Source organism: Chaetura pelagica, unplaced genomic scaffold (genome assembly GCF_000747805.2).
Source record: "Chaetura pelagica isolate M959 unplaced genomic scaffold, ChaPel_1.0 scaffold150, whole genome shotgun sequence".
Taxonomy (NCBI): domain Eukaryota; kingdom Metazoa; phylum Chordata; class Aves; order Apodiformes; family Apodidae; genus Chaetura; species Chaetura pelagica.
In genome coordinates, this window is record NW_009952052.1 from 3851374 (window position 1) to 3876339 (window position 24966).

The window sequence follows — 24966 nt, forward strand, 5'->3', positions numbered from 1 at the left end:
ATGCTGAATTAATACCCCCTTTCTGGTGTCTCACAGCATATTTCCTGCAGGCAACACTGTTTTCCCTTCCAGAAAAAGTAGATTCTCCCAGTAGCTTCTGCCATTAAAAAATCTGCAGTTTTTAAAATATGTGCCAATGTCTTAGTTTTAAAATAATTCATTAAGGAATGAAAAAGGAAAAAAAGACCCTGCCTGGGTTGTATACAGCTTTATATATAATTAATTCAAAGATCATTTTGAAGTATAGCTGCCACAGAACTCTCTGGATGCTCTTTGAAAAGCAACAGCCACCAGTGTAAAATATGCCTGTCAGCACAGGGCAGTACACGGCACCTCATTTATACTGCCCTGCAAGTCCAGGGCTAAATATTCTGACCATAACAGTCAAACCTCTCTGCCAGTGCAGTGAAAGGACAAGGTGAGAAACCACAAAGTCATTAAGGGCTTGGTGATAAATCCCGCTCTGTATCTTAACATCTGAATCAGTTTTACTACGTGCATCACTGTGATACCACAGTGGTACCAGTCAGAAAAAAGGGACTTCCAAAGCCATACATTCTGTCTGTATAAAGAAATACAGGTATGAGTACTGCCAACCTGAAGAAGCTCAAGAGTTAAAATTCAAACACTCTATTACATTTGCATAGTTGTGAACATTTATTAGCTACAGTGTAATGAAAATCAACTTTTTTTTGGTACAGGCAGAAGTAAAAACATACATTATATAGAAAAAAAAAATCACAGCTTTAAAAACTGGCTTACATTGTTTAAAATCAGTAAATCTGGTTGTATTTCAAGGCATTGGACTTCAATACTTAATTTTATGCCAAACCATCACACAGTGCAAGAAATATTCTGCAATAGTACAAATTCCATACAGCAGTCTTCAGAGTATTTAGTCTCACAGAACCTCATGGTGGCAAAAAAATGTTCTGAATGTTTTCCATTTAGACACAAAACATTGCTGAAGTTAAATTTTTCTTTCTTTACATACTCTCTATTACAAAAATAGCAAATTGCGAATTTGACAGTGTATTCTACAAATAAGTGCACCACGGACAACAGAAATTCCAACTTTGGGACAATTACTTTACAAAGTGTATTATAAAAATAAATTATATGGCAAACATCAAACAAAATCAAGCACGTGCCTTAGGCTTTGCAAATAAAAGTGAAATTCAGCTGGCAGTCAGACTGCTTGTCTCTCTCTTGACTATGTTCTTTCAAAATATCAGCAAGGCCCTTCCTTCTTAAATCTCTACCAAGGAAAAAATATATAAAATCTAATGGGAGCAGAAAATACTTCCATGAACAATCAGTAGCACAAGTGACCCTGGTGTTGATGGTAGAGCTTCTACAGTGATCGGTCCAAGTGTCAAGGAGGGACGTGCACACAGAGAGCAGGCAGTGGGGTGGTAACTCATCTAGAGTTCATGCGCAACTGGTGAATGATGACACTCTCTAAAAGAAAAGATAGCAAAACATTTGGTTTTATGGAACTGCAAATACATCACAAGTTACTTTAAAGAAGAACAATTAGACTGGCAGTTGGAAGAATTTTTCTTCTAAGCCCGTCTTGGAGGCTCAGTCACTCACTGCAGTTTGATAAGAACTGTCCTGGCTAATGGTACACAGGGAAACTTAATCAGTACAAGGCTATGACTCCAGAGCCTTTGGCTTCCACTTCAGTATCAAGACCATTGCTTGGTTGTCCATAAGGAAGTGAATAATACAGTTGAATAGATTAAACCAGAAAAACTCCAAGGTTCCAGTCCCACACCTGAAATGGGTAGAAGAAGGCTTGGAGTTGGGTCTCTTGTATCCTGTCTGAGCAAATCCATCATAAACCCACTGGAAATTCTGAGATAGGGATGAGGAAGAAGTATAAGGTCAATTCTCACTTTTAATTGAAATTTTGCTTAGAAATCTATGCAGGTTTTATTCAGCAATCTCCTTAAATTTTGCTACTGACTTTAATGGGGATAAATTTCAGCCACAGAGTGCAAAATTAACTGTTGGTGTTGTCTTTGAAAGGCGGGGTTTAACTGTGTGTAGGAAATCCCTGATGCTGATTAATCTCTGGCTTTGCTGACATACTAATGACCCGGTCATCTGATCCTATAGCTACATACACTGCTCTCACAGACAACATTTTTAATATAATAATTTAGCTATTCATTCTCTGAAAAGGTATATTTTATGCATTTCAAATAACATAACTGTACCAATGCTAACAGGAAACTTACAAGAATGCATTTTCAGAAATACTAATTTTCTTCACTGAAATAATTTTCTTACTAAAGATTCCTCCCTCTCTTAATAGTCTGAAGATTTTTCAAAGTTTGCACAATTCAAGATCTGACACTAATAATGTATTTAGTCTTTTATGTTTTTTTGACTTCTGCCTTTGTTTCCTAGCTAATATTTACAAGATGTCTGATTAAGTTACATTACAAGAGGCAACAAAATCAAAATGTTTTCCATGTGTTCTTAATGCCAGAACTTTGCCACTAGAGGGCAGATTCTGGTGATACTTTTCATACATGGTGCTTGAGAAAAGCAGGGCTAAGGCAACGTTCGAGAAAATATGTTAAGGCAAATGAAATAATAGAATTTCCCAAATAGAAAGTATTTATTTCCCATGTAATTTATCAATAACATATTTTTTTTCAACAAGATATGTGTATACCAGTTCTACCAAATTTGACCAATGAATGTTTTCACAAACTACAGTAAGATTTTACCTTGCAACCAGTGCTGTTCTCTTAACTTCAAGCTCTGGCAGAACACAATGTAAAAAGATGCATTTACTTAATATCAGATAGTAACCTCAGGTGGACGCTCCCATTAAACTTCAATGAGAGTCCCACGAAGTCTATATGAAACATTTTTTTCCCTGTTATTCACTATTCACATTGCATATTGATACAGAGTTTAGATACAAAATTCTAAAAACTAAATAAGTAGCAAAACTGCAGTAAGTTTCTCAGTCTTCCTCCTACAGACCAAATATAGCAACTGTGCAAAACGTAGGAGAAATAATTTTAAAATAAACCAATTTCCACTTCTAGTATCCACTTGTTCATTAATTTCTCACACACTTATGCATGTATGCTTTTAGTTTTTCTGACAATTTTATTGTATTTATAATGTTGAGATACATACATATGTATTTACACACACACACTGTAGTTGCTAAAGGAGGTGCCCAAACAGTTATTAAACTAAAATTACAGGAGGGTAAATTTTTGTAAGAGTTATGTAGGACTAACCTCTACAGGAATATGATTCTATCTGGAAGATATGTTTGCATAAATTTTTCTAAGGTTATAGATATGAACACTTTAAGGAGTTAAGAATTCACTTAAAACAACTTATTTTAATGACAGGAAAGGAAAACAAAGTTAATTCTTGTATCCTGTCTGAGCAAATCCATCATAAACCCACTGGAAATTCTGAGATAGGGATGAGGAAGAAGTATAAGGTCAATTCTCAATTGAAATTTTGCTTAGAAATCTATGCAGGTTTTATTCAGCAATCTCCTTAAATTTTGCTACTGACTTTAATGGGGATAAATTTCAGCCACAGAGTGCAAAATTAACTGTTGGTGTTGTCTTTGAAAGGCGGGGTTTAACTGTGTGTAGGAAATCCCTGATGCTGATTAATCTCTGGCTTTGCTGACATACTAATGACCCGGTCATCTGATCCTATAGCTACATACACTGCTCTCACAGACAACATTTTTAATATAATAATTTAGCTATTCATTCTCTGAAAAGGTATATTTTATGCATTTCAAATAACATAACTGTACCAATGCTAACAGGAAACTTACAAGAATGCATTTTCAGAAATACTAATTTTCTTCACTGAAATAATTTTCTTACTAAAGATTCCTCCCTCTCTTAATAGTCTGAAGATTTTTCAAAGTTTGCACAATTCAAGATCTGACACTAATAATGTATTTAGTCTTTTATGTTTTTTTGACTTCTGCCTTTGTTTCCTAGCTAATATTTACAAGATGTCTGATTAAGTTACATTACAAGAGGCAACAAAATCAAAATGTTTTCCATGTGTTCTTAATGCCAGAACTTTGCCACTAGAGGGCAGATTCTGGTGATACTTTTCATACATGGTGCTTGAGAAAAGCAGGGCTAAGGCAACGTTCGAGAAAATATGTTAAGGCAAATGAAATAATAGAATTTCCCAAATAGAAAGTATTTATTTCCCATGTAATTTATCAATAACATATTTTTTTTCAACAAGATATGTGTATACCAGTTCTACCAAATTTGACCAATGAATGTTTTCACAAACTACAGTAAGATTTTACCTTGCAACCAGTGCTGTTCTCTTAACTTCAAGCTCTGGCAGAACACAATGTAAAAAGATGCATTTACTTAATATCAGATAGTAACCTCAGGTGGACGCTCCCATTAAACTTCAATGAGAGTCCCACGAAGTCTATATGAAACATTTTTTTCCCTGTTATTCACTATTCACATTGCATATTGATACAGAGTTTAGATACAAAATTCTAAAAACTAAATAAGTAGCAAAACTGCAGTAAGTTTCTCAGTCTTCCTCCTACAGACCAAATATAGCAACTGTGCAAAACGTAGGAGAAATAATTTTAAAATAAACCAATTTCCACTTCTAGTATCCACTTGTTCATTAATTTCTCACACACTTATGCATGTATGCTTTTAGTTTTTCTGACAATTTTATTGTATTTATAATGTTGAGATACATACATATGTATTTACACACACACACTGTAGTTGCTAAAGGAGGTGCCCAAACAGTTATTAAACTAAAATTACAGGAGGGTAAATTTTTGTAAGAGTTATGTAGGACTAACCTCTACAGGAATATGATTCTATCTGGAAGATATGTTTGCATAAATTTTTCTAAGGTTATAGATATGAACACTTTAAGGAGTTAAGAATTCACTTAAAACAACTTATTTTAATGACAGGAAAGGAAAACAAAGTTAATGTAAAATTGCTAATTATGCTTTCAGTCCAACTGATGTAAATCAGAACTTCTCCAGAAAACATGATTAACAGCTGGTCAGTGAGAAATACCAGGTCATACAATGAAGCACATCAACTAACATTTTAACATATGAAGTTTAATTTCTTCTTACAATATATACAAACAAATAACACCAGATAGTACTAAACTGTATCACAGACAATGAACACCAAGTAACAGAATAGAATCATATATTAGTATTTCTGTTCTTAAAATCCTGAAGAGAATTTTTAAAGTGAAGAATCATTCATACCTGAGTGATTCATACCTGACTCTCAGAGCTGATAGCTCTGCATCTGAGAATAGTAAATCCTGGTTGCATCTTCCAAAAAGCCAAGTGAGGGCAGTGTGCAGGGAGTAAGATTCAAAGTGAAGTGAGTATCTATAATGAAAAATGTTGCATGTAGTATTGCCTGAGAGAGCTCAGGCAAAATTAAGAGGATAACGTACACTGACTTTGGGGAGAAAAACATTCCCCTAAATTAAAACAAGTTCAAAAGATGAGCTCACAGAAACTCCTGCCAGCAAAGTACAGGTTTTAAAGCAACTCAATGAAATTGGCCACTGATCTGTGATAGGAACATATAATTGGTCTGAAAATTGTTCTGATTGTTGCAGCTTATGCCAAGCACCTGAAACCCAGCAGGACAGTTTATGCTCTTTTAAGATATGCTCTTCCACATGTCATCAGAACTACTGAGTATTCATGTAGATGTTGAGCATGTTTTAGAACATGTGTTGCACATTTCAGGCAGTAACATACGACTTGGCATCCAATTGGCATGAATCAACATATTACTGTGGCTTTAGAGATTACTCACATTATACTAATTACTGTGTGCTGTAAGTTTGAGATTTAAACACGGTAATATGCATACTCTGTGTGCACATTCAGAAAAGCCACAAAGTGTTAACTTGTTTTTTGAAAAATCACGAGTGAGTGTCACAAAAGGAGAAAAAACATGAGTAAAATAAATAAAAAACCTCTGCTTTTCTTCTGTTATTTACTTAGCATGTTTACCAATGCAAGAGAAAACCCCCACGAATCAAACTTCTATGTTCCCCCATTGTCAGTCACACTTACTCCAATGTATTGCTCTGTTAATAACTACATTAGCAATACTCATATTTAACTGTAATTCTGGTGATTCAAGTGATCTAATCTAGGGATCACAGTGTAAAACTTAGTAGAGACAAGATTTAAAATCACAGAGATCATCTGGAGTACTAAAGGTGCACCCTCAGTCCATGTGTGCAGCTCATGCATGGGTTGGCATTTTCCCTCCTCTTCTCTCTCTCCACCTTACTGCTGTCCTAAGCCATATTTCCCACTGCTGGGCTTCAGTTACCATGACTGCTTGTATGGCCAAGCAGTCAGCCAGAACAGGGCATCTCTACAGCTGACACTGAATCTTAGCAAAGATTGGTTCTCAGACAGCTCAGCTTCTCATGAAGCACTGTAACCATCATTATTACTTTGAGTTCAGTGCATTTTGCTACTTAAACTGTTCCACTTCATTAAAAAAACAAAGAACAAAAAAAAGCAACTATATAAAGAAAAAGGTAAGAGAGAGGAAGCATGAGGATGAGGCATTCTAGATGATCACCTGGGCAGAGGAAGGCTTGGTTTCTGCATTGTAACCCAGTAATGTAAAATACACAAGAAGCCCTGTAAATAAAGGCCCTAATATTTTCCTATGGATTGTTGTATCAGTTTCAGTGCCTAGTAAAACCTGAGGCCTGAACAAGTCTTGCCCTTGTGGTATTTCTGACATCACTCTCTTGTGTTCCTTCTTTGATGTTGCATGAAGGTGATCTCATGCTACATTCATTCTTCCATGCAGTGGGGCATCGCTAAGGTCTTGCTCCTCTTCTCTGTTGCCCTTGTTACACTGGAAGAACTTCTTATTCTGAAGACTCCTATTGCTTTGTCAGGTTTGGCTGAAACTGGTTGATGTGTTCAGTGTTATTCATCAAGGAGGGACAGATGGAGGGATGGATGAACACAAGCACTTCATCTTATAAACCTTCTTTTCATAAAAGGCCAGGCTCAAAAGCAGCCTTTGGAACAAGGATGAGAATCCAGGGGGAGGAGGTGGGCTCCCTCCTCCTAGTTCAATATCCTGACCACTCAACCACTCTCTTGTTTCTGCTCACTGAATACTGAAGCCCTTCATGCAGAACAGCACAGCCTTTACAGGAAGGAATTGAGAATGACACCACCATCCCTCTCAACTGTCTGTCATGGCATTGGTGAACATGGCTGGAGTTGATTTAGGTTTGAGTCTCATCAGATATTGGTAAAAAGGGGGACCAATCTCCTACCTTTGAAGAAAGGTTTCACTTGAAAGCTTTTTAAAATAAGCAGTACTACCCCTACATTTGTGGTATTTGATCTACCAGGAGGCATTAATGATTCTACAGTCACTTTAAAACAGCCAGTGGTTTCCTATGCCTGCGTTCTTTCTTTTTCTGGCCCAAGAGCCTGGAACTAAGCTATGTCAAAGCCAGCCCTTATGCTTTCTGCCACCTTCCTCTTAGTTCAGATCAGTTCCCCAGTTAAGTTCAAACACTTGTGGCAGCTCAAGGGACAACCACATGGAAGCTGAGTACTTTCTCGGCAGAAGGTGACAAAGAGAGGATTACAGCTTTTTACTCCAGTGTGGGGTTACATCCTGACTTTAAGTGACCATGAAACTGTGGCTTGACTTACATGCCTTTGAGAAAATACAAGTATATTTAGATGATGGGTCTCAATTTGTTTCAGGGGCTGCAGTGCTAGTTAAGTTACAACTGAAACACTGACTAGACAGGGAAGTGGAAGAACTTCAGGAAGATCTTCAGGATGCCTCGGGGGGTTAGGCACTGTCTTTAGACTTGGTTGTCTTAACTGCCCTCTGGAGCTGACTTACTGAGTGGAGAATCTAACTGTAGTCATTAAATGTGACTGTCTTCAGATTTAGAGGAAATTCCAATATAAAAAGACAGTTATGCTCCAACTTTTAAGACTTCTGAACTATAGGCTTTCTTTTTTCTTCATCTTACCCTTCTACATTTAAGAAAAAAGAATCTCACGTCAATTAAAACAGATGTTAAAATTATGAGCATAACTAAATTTCTACCTTTAGCTAACAGTTAAACCAGTTGCCTGATTCCAACTTTTTGGGCTTCTGCTATGGAGCAAAAGTTCCTTTTTGTTGTGCTGCCCCAGGTAAAAATAATAGGATCCTTGTTTTGACCTGTCTGGAATTTCTCAAGTCTGTCTCATGAAATCCTACCAACTCTACAAGAGTAATTCCAGGTTGTGCCTGCAGTTCTACTTCAGCTGTGCTAATTTGTGCATCCATGGTTTCAGGTACCATAAGACTGGCTTGTTTCTTCAGGTGAATTAGTTTCTTACATCTCAAGCAAAACACACACATTTTTCCACCACAGGCACACACAGAATATTGCCTTGGGACAGCAACAGTTAACCACATTTCTTTGAAACAAGGATGTGAAAAGGAAGGCTTAAGACAGCTGCAGCTCATCACTGTATCAAGCCACATTAGCTTGGGGCTCATGTTTGCAATATTATTTAAATAACTGTTTTGACCTGAAGACTTGCTTCAGTGCCAGTATTTAGAGTGAATATCCAGCAAAAAGCTCTCAGTAATGTGTTTTCTTCAAACATCTGCTAAAAAGTGTATGTTACAATAAGAACAGCAAGATCTCAGCAACAATTTATTGACAAATGGAGGCTTTTAAGTGATAAAATTAGTTGAGAGGATCTGATGTATTTCTGGCATAGTAACTCACATTTCTTGCTAATTCCAGTTTCCAAGTTTTATATGAAATATTGGGAATTAAGTGTTATGGAAAATGTTACTAATATGAACCTGATTTTCAGATGGTATGGGAACCAGAACCTAACAGGTATTACAGGTGCTATATGTGTAAAAATAGAAACATACTTATTTTCTGATGCAGCAGTAGCTTTTATACCACAGACAAAATGCCCTTCACATGAATAACAAAATGCCAGTTTTACGCTGGGATAGTGGCCATATCTGAATGCTAAATTGGAGAGCAATGTGAAGTGCAGACTAAAGACTAAACATTTCTTGGACTGAATATAATTTTGTTGACCTTCTGTAGCAGATTCTTCCATCAAATCTCTTCTCCCAGACAGAAAACCATCTAATATTTCACCCACTGGCGCATTTTCTTTTCTGTGAATTGTATTTTTTATTTATTGGTGGTCTTCCTGACTTGCTTTCCAAAAGTTACTCCTAACCACTGCATACTTCACAGCTTGCTGTGGTGGTTGAGGTATTATGCAAGCTTTAAAACCCTCATTTATCAGTCTGCTCAGCTCCATTTCTTTTGGTTGTGACTTTCTTCTGCGAAAATTGATCGATTAATGGAAATGCCCTTTAATAATTTTACTGTTATTAAATAAACAATCATAACAGTCATCAGCATCCACACCATGTCCATGCTGGAACAATTCCTTAAAACATGCTTTAAAATGCAAACATGTAAATGAGGAAATCACAAAGAGGGGAGGAAAAACGATCAATCACCATGGTATTGTGTGGTGTTCTGCATTTCAGAGAAAATATTTCCAACAACTGAGAATTAAGAGTAACTTCCACACAAACCTTATCTCTTTCATTCTTTGTACCTGAGCTGTGCCTTTCAATAGCAGTTTCTGCCACCAGCTGTCTGTGCTGACTTCCTCTCTAAGACACAAGGATGCTTGGCAACAATGGTTTAAATGCAGCACAAATTCATCCAACCAGGAAAACTGAAAACCCAGTGAAGTGACTCCCTTCATAGCCTTTAGTGGTCTTTGGAGCAGGCACAGATGGACTGTATTGATTTTAGCTAGATCAACGTTTCTCAATATTTTACTAAAGACTAAACACCTTTTGGCTCCCTTGCCTTCATCTGACCCCTGAGCTGGCAGTGTCCCTTAATCCCTCTGGAAGAAATAAGCTGCTGCTTAGCACTGCTCCTGCCAAACATTGTGCAACCTCCCTAACCCCTTGAATTTTTTTAATTGCCTTGAGAAAGCAGCTCACCCCTGAGAAGCACTGATTTGGATGGGAGACTTCTAGAGAAACAGCTGGTCACACAGTGCTCATCTTTTCCCTCTTCTCCCTCTCACACTTGAGGTACCAGTTTTCATTAAAACCAGATCACAAGTGCCCTGTCTCCTGGCATCGCTCCCCTGGGCAATGTGGCATCTCAGTAATGTGATCACAGGCAGGAAGGAAAGTGCCTCATGCAGTAGCAAAGTGGAAAGTGATCGGTTAGGGTGGAAGACGATCTAGCAAAAGTGACCAGCCTTCCTTCGATCTACAAAGAAGTGACCAAGTCTATCATTAAGAGTTCCCAAACTAGATTAACAACCTAGTGCAGCTGCCCTGTTCTCACTTTCTAGGCTGAAAATCTTCATGGCATACAAATGCCTTTTTGTTGGCTTTTTTTTTTCCTTTTTAAACTTCAGTAAGAAAACAAAAGGATGTTGTTACTTTAGTAGTCAGTGCACACACTGATTAGTTTGTTGTAAGTGACAGCTACAGGACTCCATTAGTACAGGCAAACATGAGCAACTACACAGGCAGGGGGTTGACTTCCATGGCAGCAGTAAAACCTGCAGAACATACCCCCTGAGCCACTGCCATCAGCCCTGACCTCCACCCAGGGAGGCAGAGCTGCTGGCTGAAGATTTCTTCAGTTCTATTTTCATAGACTGAGTCTCGGCACGAGGCTCGAATTTTGTCACATTTCCTGCTCCTGGGGCTGCCACTACTGGCTTTCCTGCTTTCATACCTTTTGACACAGGAATGCGGGTGGGTGCAGGTCTCGGGGATGACCCATCCTGTCCTGTCTGCAAAAGAGAGAGACAGAGAGAAATTACATGAATGGAGAACTTCTTATTTCATATATGCTCATCTTGTACTTCTCACCGGTTCTTCATTCACCTTTCAAGGAACAATGTCCCAAATCACACCTATCAGCAATTAAAGCTGACATCTGGAACCTGGTCGTTGCACACAGGGCCAAAGGTACAGTCAGGATCAGAGTTCCCCAGAGCTGGGGTCTGGTGTTTAGGATCAAGCTGCCACAGAGATGGGAATCCCTGCAAAACCCCGACTCCACAGCACAGCACAGGGCAGGATGGCCTTAGAGGCTCCTGAAACTCTGGCTTAGCTGTCAGACAGGTACCATATTAGCATCTTGCACAGAGACTAGCACAGGCCCTCAAGATAGGTAGCCTTGTGAGACTAATGCTGAACCCAGAGTAACTGCCATATTGTCAGAGCTGGGGCAAGACTTCTCAGCAATATGGATAAAATTGAAATCTGCTTCCTAAAGTATGCTGGGGCCATGGCTGGGGCCACTGATTTCTGCACTGGGAAGTGCAGGGGTCTAGGAGAGACGAGAAAGAGCAAAGAACTGGGTTTCCTCTTCCTGTGGCTGTGGGAGGGGGCTCTCCCCCTCCAAGCCCTAGACACGACTTGATGAACTCTGGTGAGGGTGAAGCAGGCAGCCCCGATTTCCTGGGATGCTTCACAGCAGTAGGGACATGGTCATTTCCCTGTCTCTGCCAGTCTGCTGCCCTTGACACCAGCCTGCCAAGCACACTTCTCTACTTCGAGGACTTCAGAATAAAACATAAAAACAGCCTAAGTGGCTGAGGACCTAAGTACAGACCTGGCAGACCCAGCACAGCTCCTACTATGGATCTGTGCACTTCTGGAGCACCAGCTGGAGGCCAGACTGGCTCTCCTGTAGCTTTGAAAATGGCAATCAGCACATAAGTTTAGGCAACTGAATTGCACTGTGTAAATGCACAAGGAACACTTAGATAGGACAAAAAGATTCAAAACGGCCAACTGGTATTTTCAGTCTCCATGGGTAAGATAATGTTGCATATATTGTGCAAGGCCAAAACTGGAAGGTACCCTTTATGGACCATGATCTAAAGAAAATACTTAGAACCATGACAATTCTCAAAGGAAATTGTGTTCTGTCTTCTGCAGTGTGCAATACAGACACAAATGTTAACAGTGACAACTTTGGTGTGTCAGCTCCTATTTCTGTTCAGATTATGGACAAAACCTTTGACCTCACAAAAGTGAACACTTTTCATAAGATCCTGGGATCCTAGCTAGACCCATCCACTAATAACTAAATTCTGCAACTTACAACATATAAACAAAATGAAACTAAACTGCTGAAATAGACTGGATTAGTGCATAACGTCGACTGCAACATGTATTTCCACATTTACTTCAAAATGCTCCTAAAAAGGCTCCACAAGGGAACATTTTTCTCTCTCAAAGGATTTCCAGCCAGTAGCATCAGAGCCTTCTGTCTGCATCCTGAGTATTCAAAGGAAAAGCATTCCTTAAGCTTCTAAGAACATTTCAAAACCCCATATGTACACACAAAAAAAATCACAGTTGGAAAACTTGAATGCTGTCTGCCTGGCAGGAAGGAAGCCATTTTCAATAACTAAAAGCAACATTTACAATAGCAGTCTAAAGGCTAATATGGAACTCACATGTAGATGTCAAAACAAGTTAGGCCCATACAATTCTGTAGGGCAAAACATGCAAATGCATTCCATCAGCCTTGGAAAATATGTCAACATCCCAGGGAACCCAAATGACAAACATCTTGTACTCCCTAAAAGAGCTCCACAGTGTGTAAACATGAGGCAATCAAATGAAGTAGCTGGAATCTCAGGCATTTCTTCAGCTTTATTCACATGTAAATTATTAACTAAGGATTTAAGCACTTTCAAGTTACTCATTTCAAGACTAAATCACTCAAAAGTACTTTGAAAAGAACTCTAACTTACTTTAAATCTCTTAGTTGCCTTCCTTAGGGCATACTAACATGTTGATCATATGGAAGCTAATGCCTGCTTCACACCCAGCTGCAAAAGCATTTTGTGTTTGCTAAATGAAACGGCACAAAGTTGGCTCTTCAGCAAGCAGTCCCAAGACACTCTTGGGTACAGATTTGTAGCGCCTGTGGCAGAGAACCCACATGACTGTCTGTCTCTTGGCCATTTCTTCCCAGAACCAAGCTCTAAGCAAATTGCCTCCAGCCCTGCTTGTCCATAGGCTCTCTCTCCTGGTTGGTAAAGGAATGCGGCTTCAACCAGAAACCAACTGTTAAACAACCAGCATGGAGCACCAGAGACACGGCCCTGGTGGCCCTGTGGGACACAGAGTGATGCTGGCTGGCTCCAAGCAGGTGGTACGTGGCACTGGAACAGCACAGGAGGCCAGAGCCAGGCTAGTAACTACATTACTGAGCATGAGATAAATACATGCAGACGCTAAGCTGGTTAGGTTGTTGATAATCAGCTCTCCCTGCAGGCACTGAGGTTGCAGCAAGGTTGGACAGCCCCGTTAAAGGAAGAAAAGCAATTTGAATGTACGGAACATTTAGCATTTTTCAGGGCTTTATAACAGATTCTGCTTAATGCATTTTGTTGACACACAAAATGAGTCCTTACATGCACACATTCAGTTTTGGAATATTTAAATTAAAAAGGTGCTTTTTCAGCACTTGTTCCTGATCAGATCAGGGACCAATGTGCCCTGGACCAGAAATCACAGAATCTTAGGGGTTGGAAGGGACCTCAAAAGATCATCTGGTCCAACCCCCCTGCCAGAGCAGGATCACCCAGAGCACATCACACAGGAACATGTCCAGGTGGGTTTTGAATGTCTCCAGAGAAAGAGACTCCACAGCCTCTCTGGGCAGCCTGTTCCAGGGCTCTATCACTCTCACAGTAAAGAAGTTTTTTCTGATGTTTATGTGGAACCTCCTATGTTCCAGTTTGCACCCATTGCCCCTTGTCCTATCACTGGACATCACTGAAAAAAAGCCTGGCTCATGCCTCCTGACACTTAACATATTTGTAAACATTGATGGGGTCACCCCTCAGTCTCCTCTTCTCCAAGCTAAAGAGACCCAGCTCCCTTAGCCTTTCCTAATAAGGGAGATGTTCCACTCCCTTAATTGTCTACGTGGCTCTGCAGTGGGCTCTTTCAAGCAGTTCCCTGTCCTTCTTGTACTGGTTCAGTTAAGTGGTTTGCACAGGTATCTGCTGCAATTTGAGATGCCCTGGGCTACTCAAGCTATCTGCACAGGGCTGGTAGATAAGACAGAGGACCCAAGGAGACATGCAGCCTCTGATAACACAGCTGGAAGTTAGGCAAGCTACTTGACAGCTGCTTAAAATGACACTACAGAAGTATGTTGGGACAATTGAATCCTGAAAGGGTGGGACTTAAGATCAAGTCAATACAGTCAGTGGATCCCAGTGGGCAATTTAGCTCATGCTGAAGCCAGCAACATCTCAGCTGAATCACACAACAGTCTCCATAGAGCCTCAGTGCTGAGGAGGGGACTGATAACTAGGGATTGACTCAGTTGCCTCCACAGAGGCATCCTGTGCCATCTGAGGTATCCCATCAGCTTCCACTATAGGAAGGTACAGGTCTGTACTATACCTTCCACCCTCAAGCAGGCGTCTCAACTGCCACAGAGCGAGCAGCTAGCACCATGCACCTCCACATGGGCAAGTGAGCTGACCCCTGCTTCTCTAGTAACTAACAGAAGCCTACAGCATACACAGGACACCTACAAAAACATAAATTTAGATGCCCATCTCAAACCAAATGCTGCCCAAACCAAAGTAGCCCTATAGCTGCTTTAACATGTTCCTAGCTCTGGCACCCACCAGCCTTTCAGCTGTGCCTTGCTGCCTTGGCCACGGGGCACTTGGCAGGGTTGGTGCTGTGCCACTACTCTGGCTCTGCTGCAGCCAGGACTCCCTCTACTCCCTGCGGATTTACATGTCACTGGATTCACTGTGTTCCCTGGCACTGCAAACAGCCAGTGCTGGATGCCAGTCTCGCAGGAGGTGGGAGCACAGGGATGAAGTGATTATAGACTGACACCCATCCTAGTAGCCAAATGTGAGGCCTAAATAAATAAAAAAACCCCAACAAACAAAACCAACAGGATATAGGCAGTATTGTGTCTTGGTTTGTTTTTTTCCCAAATAACATTTGTTATTATTCTGTGGGGTTTTTAATGTAAACTGTGATCGGAACAGGGACTGGGGCTAATGTGGTTACAGTCCCAGGCTCATTTCACTCTGCATATCCTCTGGTCCCATAGTCTTGAATTTTTGGTTGTGCTGTGGTCCACCTGTAATAAAAAAATTATCTGCTAGGTCAACTACAGTAGTCCAAGTATCTTCCTGTTTCTAAGTTTGACTCTAATCAAGGAATCATTTATTCCACTTTTATAGCACTTACCCAAATGCAGAAGCTATCATATAAAAGGCAGTTAACAGCTTAGGGTTTTTTTCTGGGGGGGTTGTTGTTGTTGGTTTTGGGTTTTGTTTTTTTAAATTCAAAGAGGCAATGGTTCTGCTAAATGATGAATTCAATTCAGCTGGTCTCCATCACATCAGCTCCTGCAGTGGAGACTTCTATGGGACTGGAGCTCCCTGGGTGGCAGTGCTGGTGTGACGACACCAGCTCCTCAGCTGGCCAGCCCTGGGCTTGTGCATCGGACAAGAACATGAAGTGCCTTCAAAACATTTGGGTCCAGTGAGTTCAGGTGCCAGTGGAGACACAGCCACTGGCTTGTGCCTTTTTTGGTTAAGTGCTCAAAAATTTCCTATGTTCCTACTCAAGTGCCTGTGTCTTTTATTCTTGATCAGGGTCTCCTTTTATCTAAATCCAAACTTTTAGACACTCAGAAGAGAACTTGGATCAGGGATATATAAATCTCTAGCTGCTCTAGAGTGTATGTCAGTGTAACTCAACACAAACATGAGACCCCTTAATCCATAGGATTCAAAAATCATGACAGTCCATCATGAAACCTGTCTCTGATTTTGGTCTCACATATGTAGGGAGACAACACAGCTCAAGCTGGACCTTTAAAAGTACCACGTGTGCACCTTAAAATTAACTTCACCTGCAGTACTGAAGATAATGCTATAAATTCAAATGAGAAAAAGAGTGAAATGTTTTCAAATATGAAACTGCAAATTTGATATAGCAACCTTTGAGAGCTAGGAATTTCAGAATTATTTTCCTCTTTGTAGCTTAGCACTGCATTAATAACTTGTACATAGCATCTTTTATGAAGAGAGTTAAGAAAAAAAGATTAAAACCAGTGATCTAAGAAAGCAGCTGCCTATCAGTTTGCCTTTTTTGATTTTAGGAATTTAAACCCTCAAAATTATATCAATCTTGGTTTCTTCTAGGGTTACAAGGGTCACAATTTGTTTTTTCTAACTGGGGATATTGAAATGTGTTTGCAAAATAGTCATTTGCAAAACAGATGGTGAATATATAACTTTTTTTTTTTTTTACTTTTTTTCTCTTCTTTTTTTTTTTTTCAGGGGGTTAGGAAGGAAAAGGCACATTTGAGCTTGTTAGAAGTTCCCTGCTCATCTGACTACGGATGCTAAAAAACAAAGGAAAGCATGAGATAATGTAAATCTTATGGCTGAACTATTTTCCTTACATTCCAAATCAGGGAGGATGAAGTGAAGAAAAAAGCCACTTTTTAGCCAGATGAAAACAAAACAAAAAAGTTTTGTCTACCACGGTTCAGTGCATCATCACAGTAGAGACAGACATCTAGTAAAAAAAGAATGAGGAATTCTTAAAAAAAAAAAAAGTTTTCCAAGCTTCTGAGAGACAAAGGAGTTTGTAAATTAATTAATTCAAGACTTTTAAAAAACGAACAGTTGTCTCTAATACATAGGAAAACACTGTACAGTAAAGTATCTACAATACAGTATATATGAGGGGAGAGGGAGAGCAGGCACATGCGATCCCAAATAGATCCATAGGACGAATGCAAGTTTTCTTGGAGGCTTAAATGGGAATGGCAGCCTCTCTCCAAAAGAGTGGAAATGTATCTTAAATACACTTTGACATTTCAGCTTAGAAAGAGATGCCTGAAGAGGCATGTGGTAGGGGTCTGCAAACTCCTAAGCAGCACGGACAAATGAACAGGGGATGACTATTCAGTATTTGTCAAGATGCAAGAAAGAGGCTGTAACCAATGAAGGTAATGCATAAAAGGTATCAAACAAAAGAGCATTTTTCCCAGAGCCCACAACCAAATTCACTGCCCCCCTGATGTTGTTGGAGACAAGAGTATAAATGAGTTCAAAAAGCAATTAGAAGAATAAATAGAAGAAAACTCCACCACGGTCTATTAAACACAGAGATGTGGCTACAGGCTGTGGTTCAAAAAGAAATACCCACCTATTGCCAAAAAACTGGGAACAAACGTTGAGGGGAACATTAGTGCCTGTTTACCCACTTAAAATAATCTTCCCTTAAGCATCTGCTGCAGACTCTGTCTAGCTAAGTAAGCTTTTGGACTAATACAATACTGCTGGTTTTGTATTTTGGTTAAATTCTTCTTTCCCAGGATTATTTCAAACTAAAGCAATGCAAAACCATGACCAATAATAAACCTAGGGGAAGGGCTGTCAATTATTGTTGTTCAATATGTTTAAAGACAGAGGTCAGAGATTGATTTAAGTACAAAAAAGAAGTTGGGGAACCACCACAGAGGCACAGAGAGAAAGCAGCAAAAAAAAAAAATACAGTGGAGGAAGCACAATTGTAATTCAGCAGTTACAGAAGCTGGAAATTTCAGCAGAACAGAAAGAGCTTTACTGTTCACTGGCTGAAAGAGGCTTGGAACTGTAAGCAATGGTATTTTAATAATGTTTGCCTGTATATATTCCTTTGGTGTTCAGTACTATAGCAGATACTATTTTAATTTTAACTGTAACCAAATAAATAACCAGACTGTAAGATCAGACTGTAAAGACCCACGAGCTGGGCCAAAAATCATTATGAGTATTCTCAGAAGTCAGAAACTGCAGTCACAAAAAGAAAAAAACAACAACCCGTTTCCTGCTCTGACATCATCATTCTTTGTCCCTTTCTATCTTTCACTTGCAAATGTACAGGATTGCTATTATGAAAATAACTTTGAAGGAACTTTGCAGGGACTTCTTTAGGAGGTAATGCCAGGAGTGTATCAGTGTCCAGCACTGATACAAAAATACCCAAATCAGGCAAATTCTAATTTCATAGTTAAACTTGTATCTGAGAGACATGTGAGGAAGTCAAAGAGTTTCTCCTCACCCCACCCATTCTTTCTAGTGTCTCAAGCCCAAGATGTGGTTTCCCTTATCCCCACCACGAAGACTACATCACAAGACTATGCTGCTTACCACTGACTGTGTTCCTCGTGTGGAAGACGTTGTAACAGGCGTGATAGTGATAGTACTTGTCACCTTGCTTGCTGCAGGTCGTGAGGACAGGTTGTTCCTGGGCGATCGAAGGACAGTCCCAGTCACAACTTCCTTCTCTGCTGCTACGTTCACTGGTCTGACTGTTATCACAGGACTCGCAACATCAGGTGCTGCACTGGGAGAGCGTTTGAACTGGGAACCTAAGTGGATGTGGATTTTGTTGTCTTCTGTGGTAATGATGTTGGCATTGGCATTGTACTTGCGGATTGGAGTTGGGACGGTTTGTTTTTCTGGCGTTACCTTGAAGACAGCCCTTCCCATGGTCATATCTTGTGACTGAGGAGAGACAGAGATTTCTGCTGGTGCTGCGGATGTTGATACTGTCATAATTTGAATGGGTGAAGCAGGTCTGTCAGCAAAGGATGCTCTCCCTCCCTCTGGGGACTTCTCCCTGGAGAATGTTGTTATAGTGACTGGAGACATAGAACGATCTGGGCCCATGGGACTTTCACTGCCTTTCCCTTTTTGGGACATAACGTTCGGAGAGGGAATGATGGTTATTCGTGGCTTCTGATTTCCCAATGTAGGAATGACGGTGGTACTTGAAAAAAATTCCTCTGAGGTTGGACTGGTTATCTCCAAAGTAGCTGTGCTGTTCTCATGGTCTGGTGTCACCCGAATATGAAGAGGTTGACCCTGCTTTGGTGAAAGGACAACCTCCCCAGGATGCCCCGGACTACTGTGGGTTCGAGCTCCTTTATCAGGAGCTGCCTGAGCTCCAGCTTCCCTCTTTCTCATCCATGGTATCCAAGATTTCCTCATTGCAAGTTCATTTGCTGCTGGAGGGTATCTCTCGAGCACTGAAGAACGTTCCATGGGTTTTTTCAGACCTACCTGTCGCAGATTGCTCATTATGTGATTCTCCTCCTGGAAGGATTTTCTTATAAATACTGCTGGAGTTTCTTCTTCTGCTGCTTCACTGCTTACAACATCTGTTTGCACACCAGTGGATGTCACAGGAACATCAACCATTCTTCGTCCATTTATGCTGGGCCTCAGAGCACGGCTGTAACGCTTAGAAAGCTCCAGCTCTCTTGTTAGGTTCAGAACTTCCTGCCCCATGCTCTTGTTTTTATTTTCTTCTTCCATAAACCTTTGCTGCAGAACCGAATAATCAACCTGGAGCTGAGACAGCTGGTCTTCTTTGTTCATCAGCTCATGGATTTTTTCTTTAAGAGCTTGAACTTCTGCTTTCAAATCTCTGCTTTTGGCCTCTTCCAGACGAAACCTGTGCCTCAGTTCTGCCTCCTGGCTCACTGCTTCGCCTTTTTCTATTGCTTTGGTTTTGGCAATCTGGAGCTTCATCTCCTCCAGCTGTTGAGAAAGAAAGTTAGCTTTATCCTGCTCAGTCCTAAATTTCTGCTCTAGCTGATCATATTCGTCTTCTGTCTTCATCAAATCTCCTTCAACAACTTCCAATTGCTTGAGACGTTTTTTCAGTCTTTCAATTTCAACAGTAAGTTCTTTAATCTTGTTGTCCTCATGACACCCATGCTCTGCTCCTTTCCTGGCTCGACCTCTTGTAATTTCTTTTTCTACTTCCTCTATACCATCAATTCGTTTCTTTAACAGGTCAACTCTACAGCTTAATTGAGAGGATTTTTCTTCTTCACTTCTCAGTTTGCCAATTAACTCATCCCTTTCCTTTGTCAAACTAGACACTTTTTCCTCCATTTCGGATTTCAGTTTCAAAAATTTCTTACTTTCTTCTATCAGCTTCTCTGTTACATCCATAACTTTCCCTTGTTCAACTTTAAAATTCTTGTTTAGACCCTCAACCTTTTTTTCCTCCTGTTTTATTTTTTCCATCATATTTTTTCGTTCATCAACCAACATTACAGTAAATGACTTCAGCTTTGTCAGGTCATCTTTTAAGCTTATTTCAGCCTTTTCCAATTTGCTTTCAGATGCCTCAAGGTCTTTCACTCGAGTCTTCACCACTTCCAACTCATTTATCAAATCCTTAGTAAAATTCTTTTCTTTCTCCAAGTTTAAATGCAGCTGGGTACATTCAGACTTACTTTTACTGAAAGCCTCTTCCAGCTTCTCTAGTTCTGACATTCTTTTCTGCAATTTTTCCACTTCAAGTTTCAACTCTTTGCTATGGTGCTCTTCCTCTTGCAGTTTATTTTTCAGCTCTTTACACTGGGATTCAGTTTTTGTGATCTCTTCATCTTTCCCCTCCATTTCAAGCACACGCTTGCGGAGGTTTTCCACTTCAGCCATTAAGCTAGAGTTCCCACATTCCCCTTTTGCTATTTTATCTCGTAGCTCTTGAAGTTCCTCCTCAGCTTTTTGAAGATTTTTGTTAGTTTCTTCCAGCTCCTCTATTCTGCGAGTCAACCCCACTAGCTTAAGCCTGAGCTGTCTATTATGTGACTCTTGATTAGCCAGTTTAGCAGTCATCTCCTCATGTTCTTGAGAAAATGATGATGTTTTGTGTTCAAGTTCTGCCTCTAACTTAATTAGTTTTTTTCCATCTTCTTTTGTTTTCGCACTAATAACTTTAAGCTTGTCTTCTTCCTCCTTTAGTTTTTGATTTAAGTCCTGTATTTTCTGGCTTTGTTGATCAAGTTGTTCAATATGCATTTGTCTTTCATCCACCAGCATGAGTGCAAATGATTTAAGCTTGACTAGTTCTTCTCTTAGTTTATTGAGTCTCTTTGTATGTTCCTTCTCCTTCCGGGCTTGATAGATCTTCTCCTGCTCAAGAAGTTTCTTCAACCTGAAACAAGGCAGAAGAGATGCATTAAAATAATATATATACACACACACACATATATATATAAACGTATTTGTGCATATATATGTAAACGTATCTCTCAATTTTTAAATCACCTTCATTTTACCTTTTTTTTTTATTAATAACCTAGGTAGTATTTCAAGAAATAACTACCTACTACAGTTACATTCCCAAACAAAATATTTGAAATTACAGAAGTTAACTGGAAACTGTATAAAATCAGACTATCAACTGTATAAAATCAACTATATAAAATCAGCTAGAAATCTGAGAAGTAGTGAAATTGTATACATGTATAGGAAACAAATACATCAGGTTTTAATTCCTTTACATTTATTTTTCTGTTAAGATGGTGTTAGTAAAAATAAGTGATATCCCAAAAGAACAGGTATATCTACTCACCAATCCATTCATATCAAACACATTTTACAAGTTAGATTCCTCCTTATCTCTTGAATACACAAAAATATGTGAAATAAGATTAAAAACCCAAACTAATTGCTATATGTAGCATAAAAAGATCAATCTTGGTTATAAATAAGTCAGCAGGGCAGGAGACTACATTAGCACGCAAGTGATGAGCATCTGGGCATCACAGGCACAAGAAATTAGCAGCAAGGTAAATTTGCCAGCACAGTGACTACTATGTTGAAAGGTTTGTTCTTCCAGACACATTTTCATTAACAAAGGTAGATTTTGTGAACTGCAAGGGTCAGACTAACCAAACTTTTGGCTACAGCTAACCTCAGCTAGAAAATGCTCTTCTCTACATAGTCTGTAAAGCTATATTTTCAGGCAACATAAAAGCTCGCTATGGGCAAATTAGATGTATTCGCAGAAAGATGCTAAAGACCTACATTTTCCAGCCTTACCCATGCAACATTTGAATGGAGAAACTGTAAATAAAGTAAGTATTTTATATCTCTGATTAATACTCAGCCTATGTTGACATCAGTGCAGGAAGTGCCTGCACATACTGTAAGCACAGATTTATGAGGCTGGTGGTCCTCAACTGAAAAAGAGGTACAGATAACACAGGGATTTATCTCCTACTAATGTAACAGCCTTATTGTAAAAGCAACAATACGACTTAGAATAGAAGGCACAGCTATATATGATTAATTTACTGTGAAATGGCATGTTTTCCAAACCACTTTCAGATTACCTGCAAGTCCCATAACCCCTGTCAAGACACATCTGATGATACAAATCCACTTGCTCTGCCTACTCTGTCTGAAGCTTTTAAACTTCTCTGCAGCTGAGACAGCAGTGAAGTGATAACAGCAAAGCAGTTTACCACCTGTTAACTAACTTGCAGTAACTGGAACATCCCTATCTTAGCAAAGATCGACTTTTATCAGCATTTTTATCCTGAATGCTGCACTGTGGATGCTAGTGGGTGAAGGACAGATACACATTCCATCTGCTGCCCCAGTAATTAAGTGGTGCATAGAGCTGGAGAGCACAATGTTGTACACAATAGATGTCTCACAGAGCCCTCACCTGAACTCTAAACTCATAACAAGAGCCATATTAACTTGGCCCTCCAGTAACTGTTAATGTTTCACTGCTCGCTCCTTGGGGACCAGAACAAACAGGAACTGGAAAGAAAAGCCATAAGAAAAGAGAAGGAAGTCACAAAGCAGAACACAGGATGCAGTAGGTAGGGAAGGAGAAGGTTGAAGAATGCATTTGAAAACAAGAGTCAGATAAGATGTGGGAGTAAGAGAATAGTAGGAACCAGCAGGAGAGAGAAAAACAAACAAACCTTACAGCCAACCTTGCTGTGTCACAGATTATTCTCAAAAAAATCTCTTCAGTTTTGGCAGCTCTTTGGAAAGGACTGAAAAGGTGGGCTGGTGGATGCCTCATTATGGGTCAAGTTAGAATGTCAAAAGGTAAAAAAAGACCTCTGCCACTCACAAAGCGTGCACTTTTCACACTGAAGAAGGAACTTTATGAGCATGCAATATATTCCCTGGCTGCTTTAGCACACTGCTTCATACAAAAGCTTCTGTCACCAACTCCCCTTTGTCTACCCCAGGCTACATTTTTAAAGAAGTAGTATGCATCCTTCCACAAAATATTTTTTGTCACAACAGAACAGTGTGCCCTAATCCTGATGGTGCTCTAAATGACCCAACTCCCACTGTAATGAGATTACATATGAGAATATGAGATTTTCAAAACAGGAAACATTTCTAGCCCCCCTTGTCCCATGGGAAAATTTTAAGGTGACCCCTATAAATTAAAAAAAAAAAAACAGAAGACAGCATTATGTCTTCTTTTTAACAACTTTGCCTCTTGAGAGCTTATCTAGATGCTCAGAAAACTACAATTTTTAATTCCTAGACAGTTCATAAAAGGCATGTGTGATTATCACCCAGCAGTTACTACAGGTGGTACATGCCAGCCAGGATGCTAAGCAGAATGTAAAACAATTCACTGGCTCCACATGGGCCCATGATTTCCTGAGTTGAAGCTTGCTTCTCCTTTTCTATGCCTGTGCAACTCTCATGGTTAAAGTGGAATTTCAACAGGATTGCAAGGTGATGTTGTCCCATCTTGACCCTTACAACTCATTTGTTGTCAGGCTTCTCATCTGACTGCTGCTGCTAATGCTTGCTAAGTAATGCAGACCTGCCTGGGCTCCAGCACAACACAAAAAGAACAGCAGAGAATGTGTATCTTCAGTGTGTTATCCAAAGCAACTGCACTGTGGATTGTCAAAGGTCAAAAGCATCTGTAGTCAGGGTTAAAAAGAGGAAAGGAGGGCTGTAACAGTAAAACACGGGGCTAGATACAGCCAAAACAAGACAAGCCAAGAGTTTGTAACCCCCAGTCCAACCACCCCTGTATTTGCTGTCTCAGCTTGGTTTTTTTTTAGAGATGTGGAGAAATATTTTGATAAAATTGGATAATCTGCATTCATCAGTAAGTCTCAGGGGCTCAGCATCCAGCCCACAGTGGGGAAGCAGGCAGATCTGCTCAGGCTCCTTGTGGAGAGGGGTATTGTGGCCCACTTGTCTGTGGAAAGCGCTGCTGAGGTCTGTGCAGCACCTCTCTTCCCCAGAGGTTACCACATAGATCATGTCAAAACATGCAGCCTGAGTCATTCCCTGAACTCATAGTCTTCTGCTGTCCTAAGGTTCCAGGTAGTCTCTCCCTCTCCTTGCTACCTGTCCTCCCCACAGTATTTGAAGAACAGGTGTGCTACAGCTATCCAGTGCCCAGGATGATCACCCTCCCCCTTTAGGATAAATGGCAGAAATAAAGTAGGAAACCCTCATGTATGTGAGAAGTATTAACTGCCTCAGTTACAAACACACACCCTAGGACAGTGCTGTTCTCTGATTTTATACCACAAAGCAAGACGCCTTTGACCCTAAATGGGGCAGGACACTGACCTACGAAAGCTACTGACACAACCTTGTGTGGTCCATGCTGCATGGAAGAGCCTTCTCTCCTGCATCCCTCCACAGCCTGCAGTCTCAGCTGCTCAGGCCAGGGCAGCAGGAGGGAGGTCTGTGGGCAGACATGCTGGGGAAGTAGAAGCATGAAGACTTTCAACAACCAATCTCAGCTTGCACAGCAGGCAGACACCAGAGTGGATGTAGAGTTTTAACCTCCTTCATGAATTGTATGCTGGAAGCAGCCAGCAAGGAGGAAGGTGGGAGTGGATGGGCAGTAACCAGGTCCTCCCTGTCCTCCCTTCTTTGTTGCTGAAGCATTTTATTGCACAAGGTCTTTCTGCTTCCACTTCTCTGCCTCAAGATTTGGACTGATCATCAATCAAGCACAA

At 40.2% G+C, this 24966-nt stretch overlaps 1 protein-coding gene across 1 annotated transcript in view; it reads right to left on the reverse strand.

Moving 5' to 3' along the window:
- Positions 1-10503: 10503 nt before the first annotated feature.
- Positions 10504-24966, reverse strand: part of FILIP1 (filamin A interacting protein 1) — a 58638-nt gene continuing 44175 nt past the window's right edge. Inside the window, 2 exon segments of the mRNA XM_010003404.1 lie at positions 10504-10915; positions 18341-21146. Of these exon segments, the coding sequence (XP_010001706.1) occupies positions 10709-10915; positions 18341-21146 (3013 nt within the window). The 3' untranslated portion in view covers positions 10504-10708.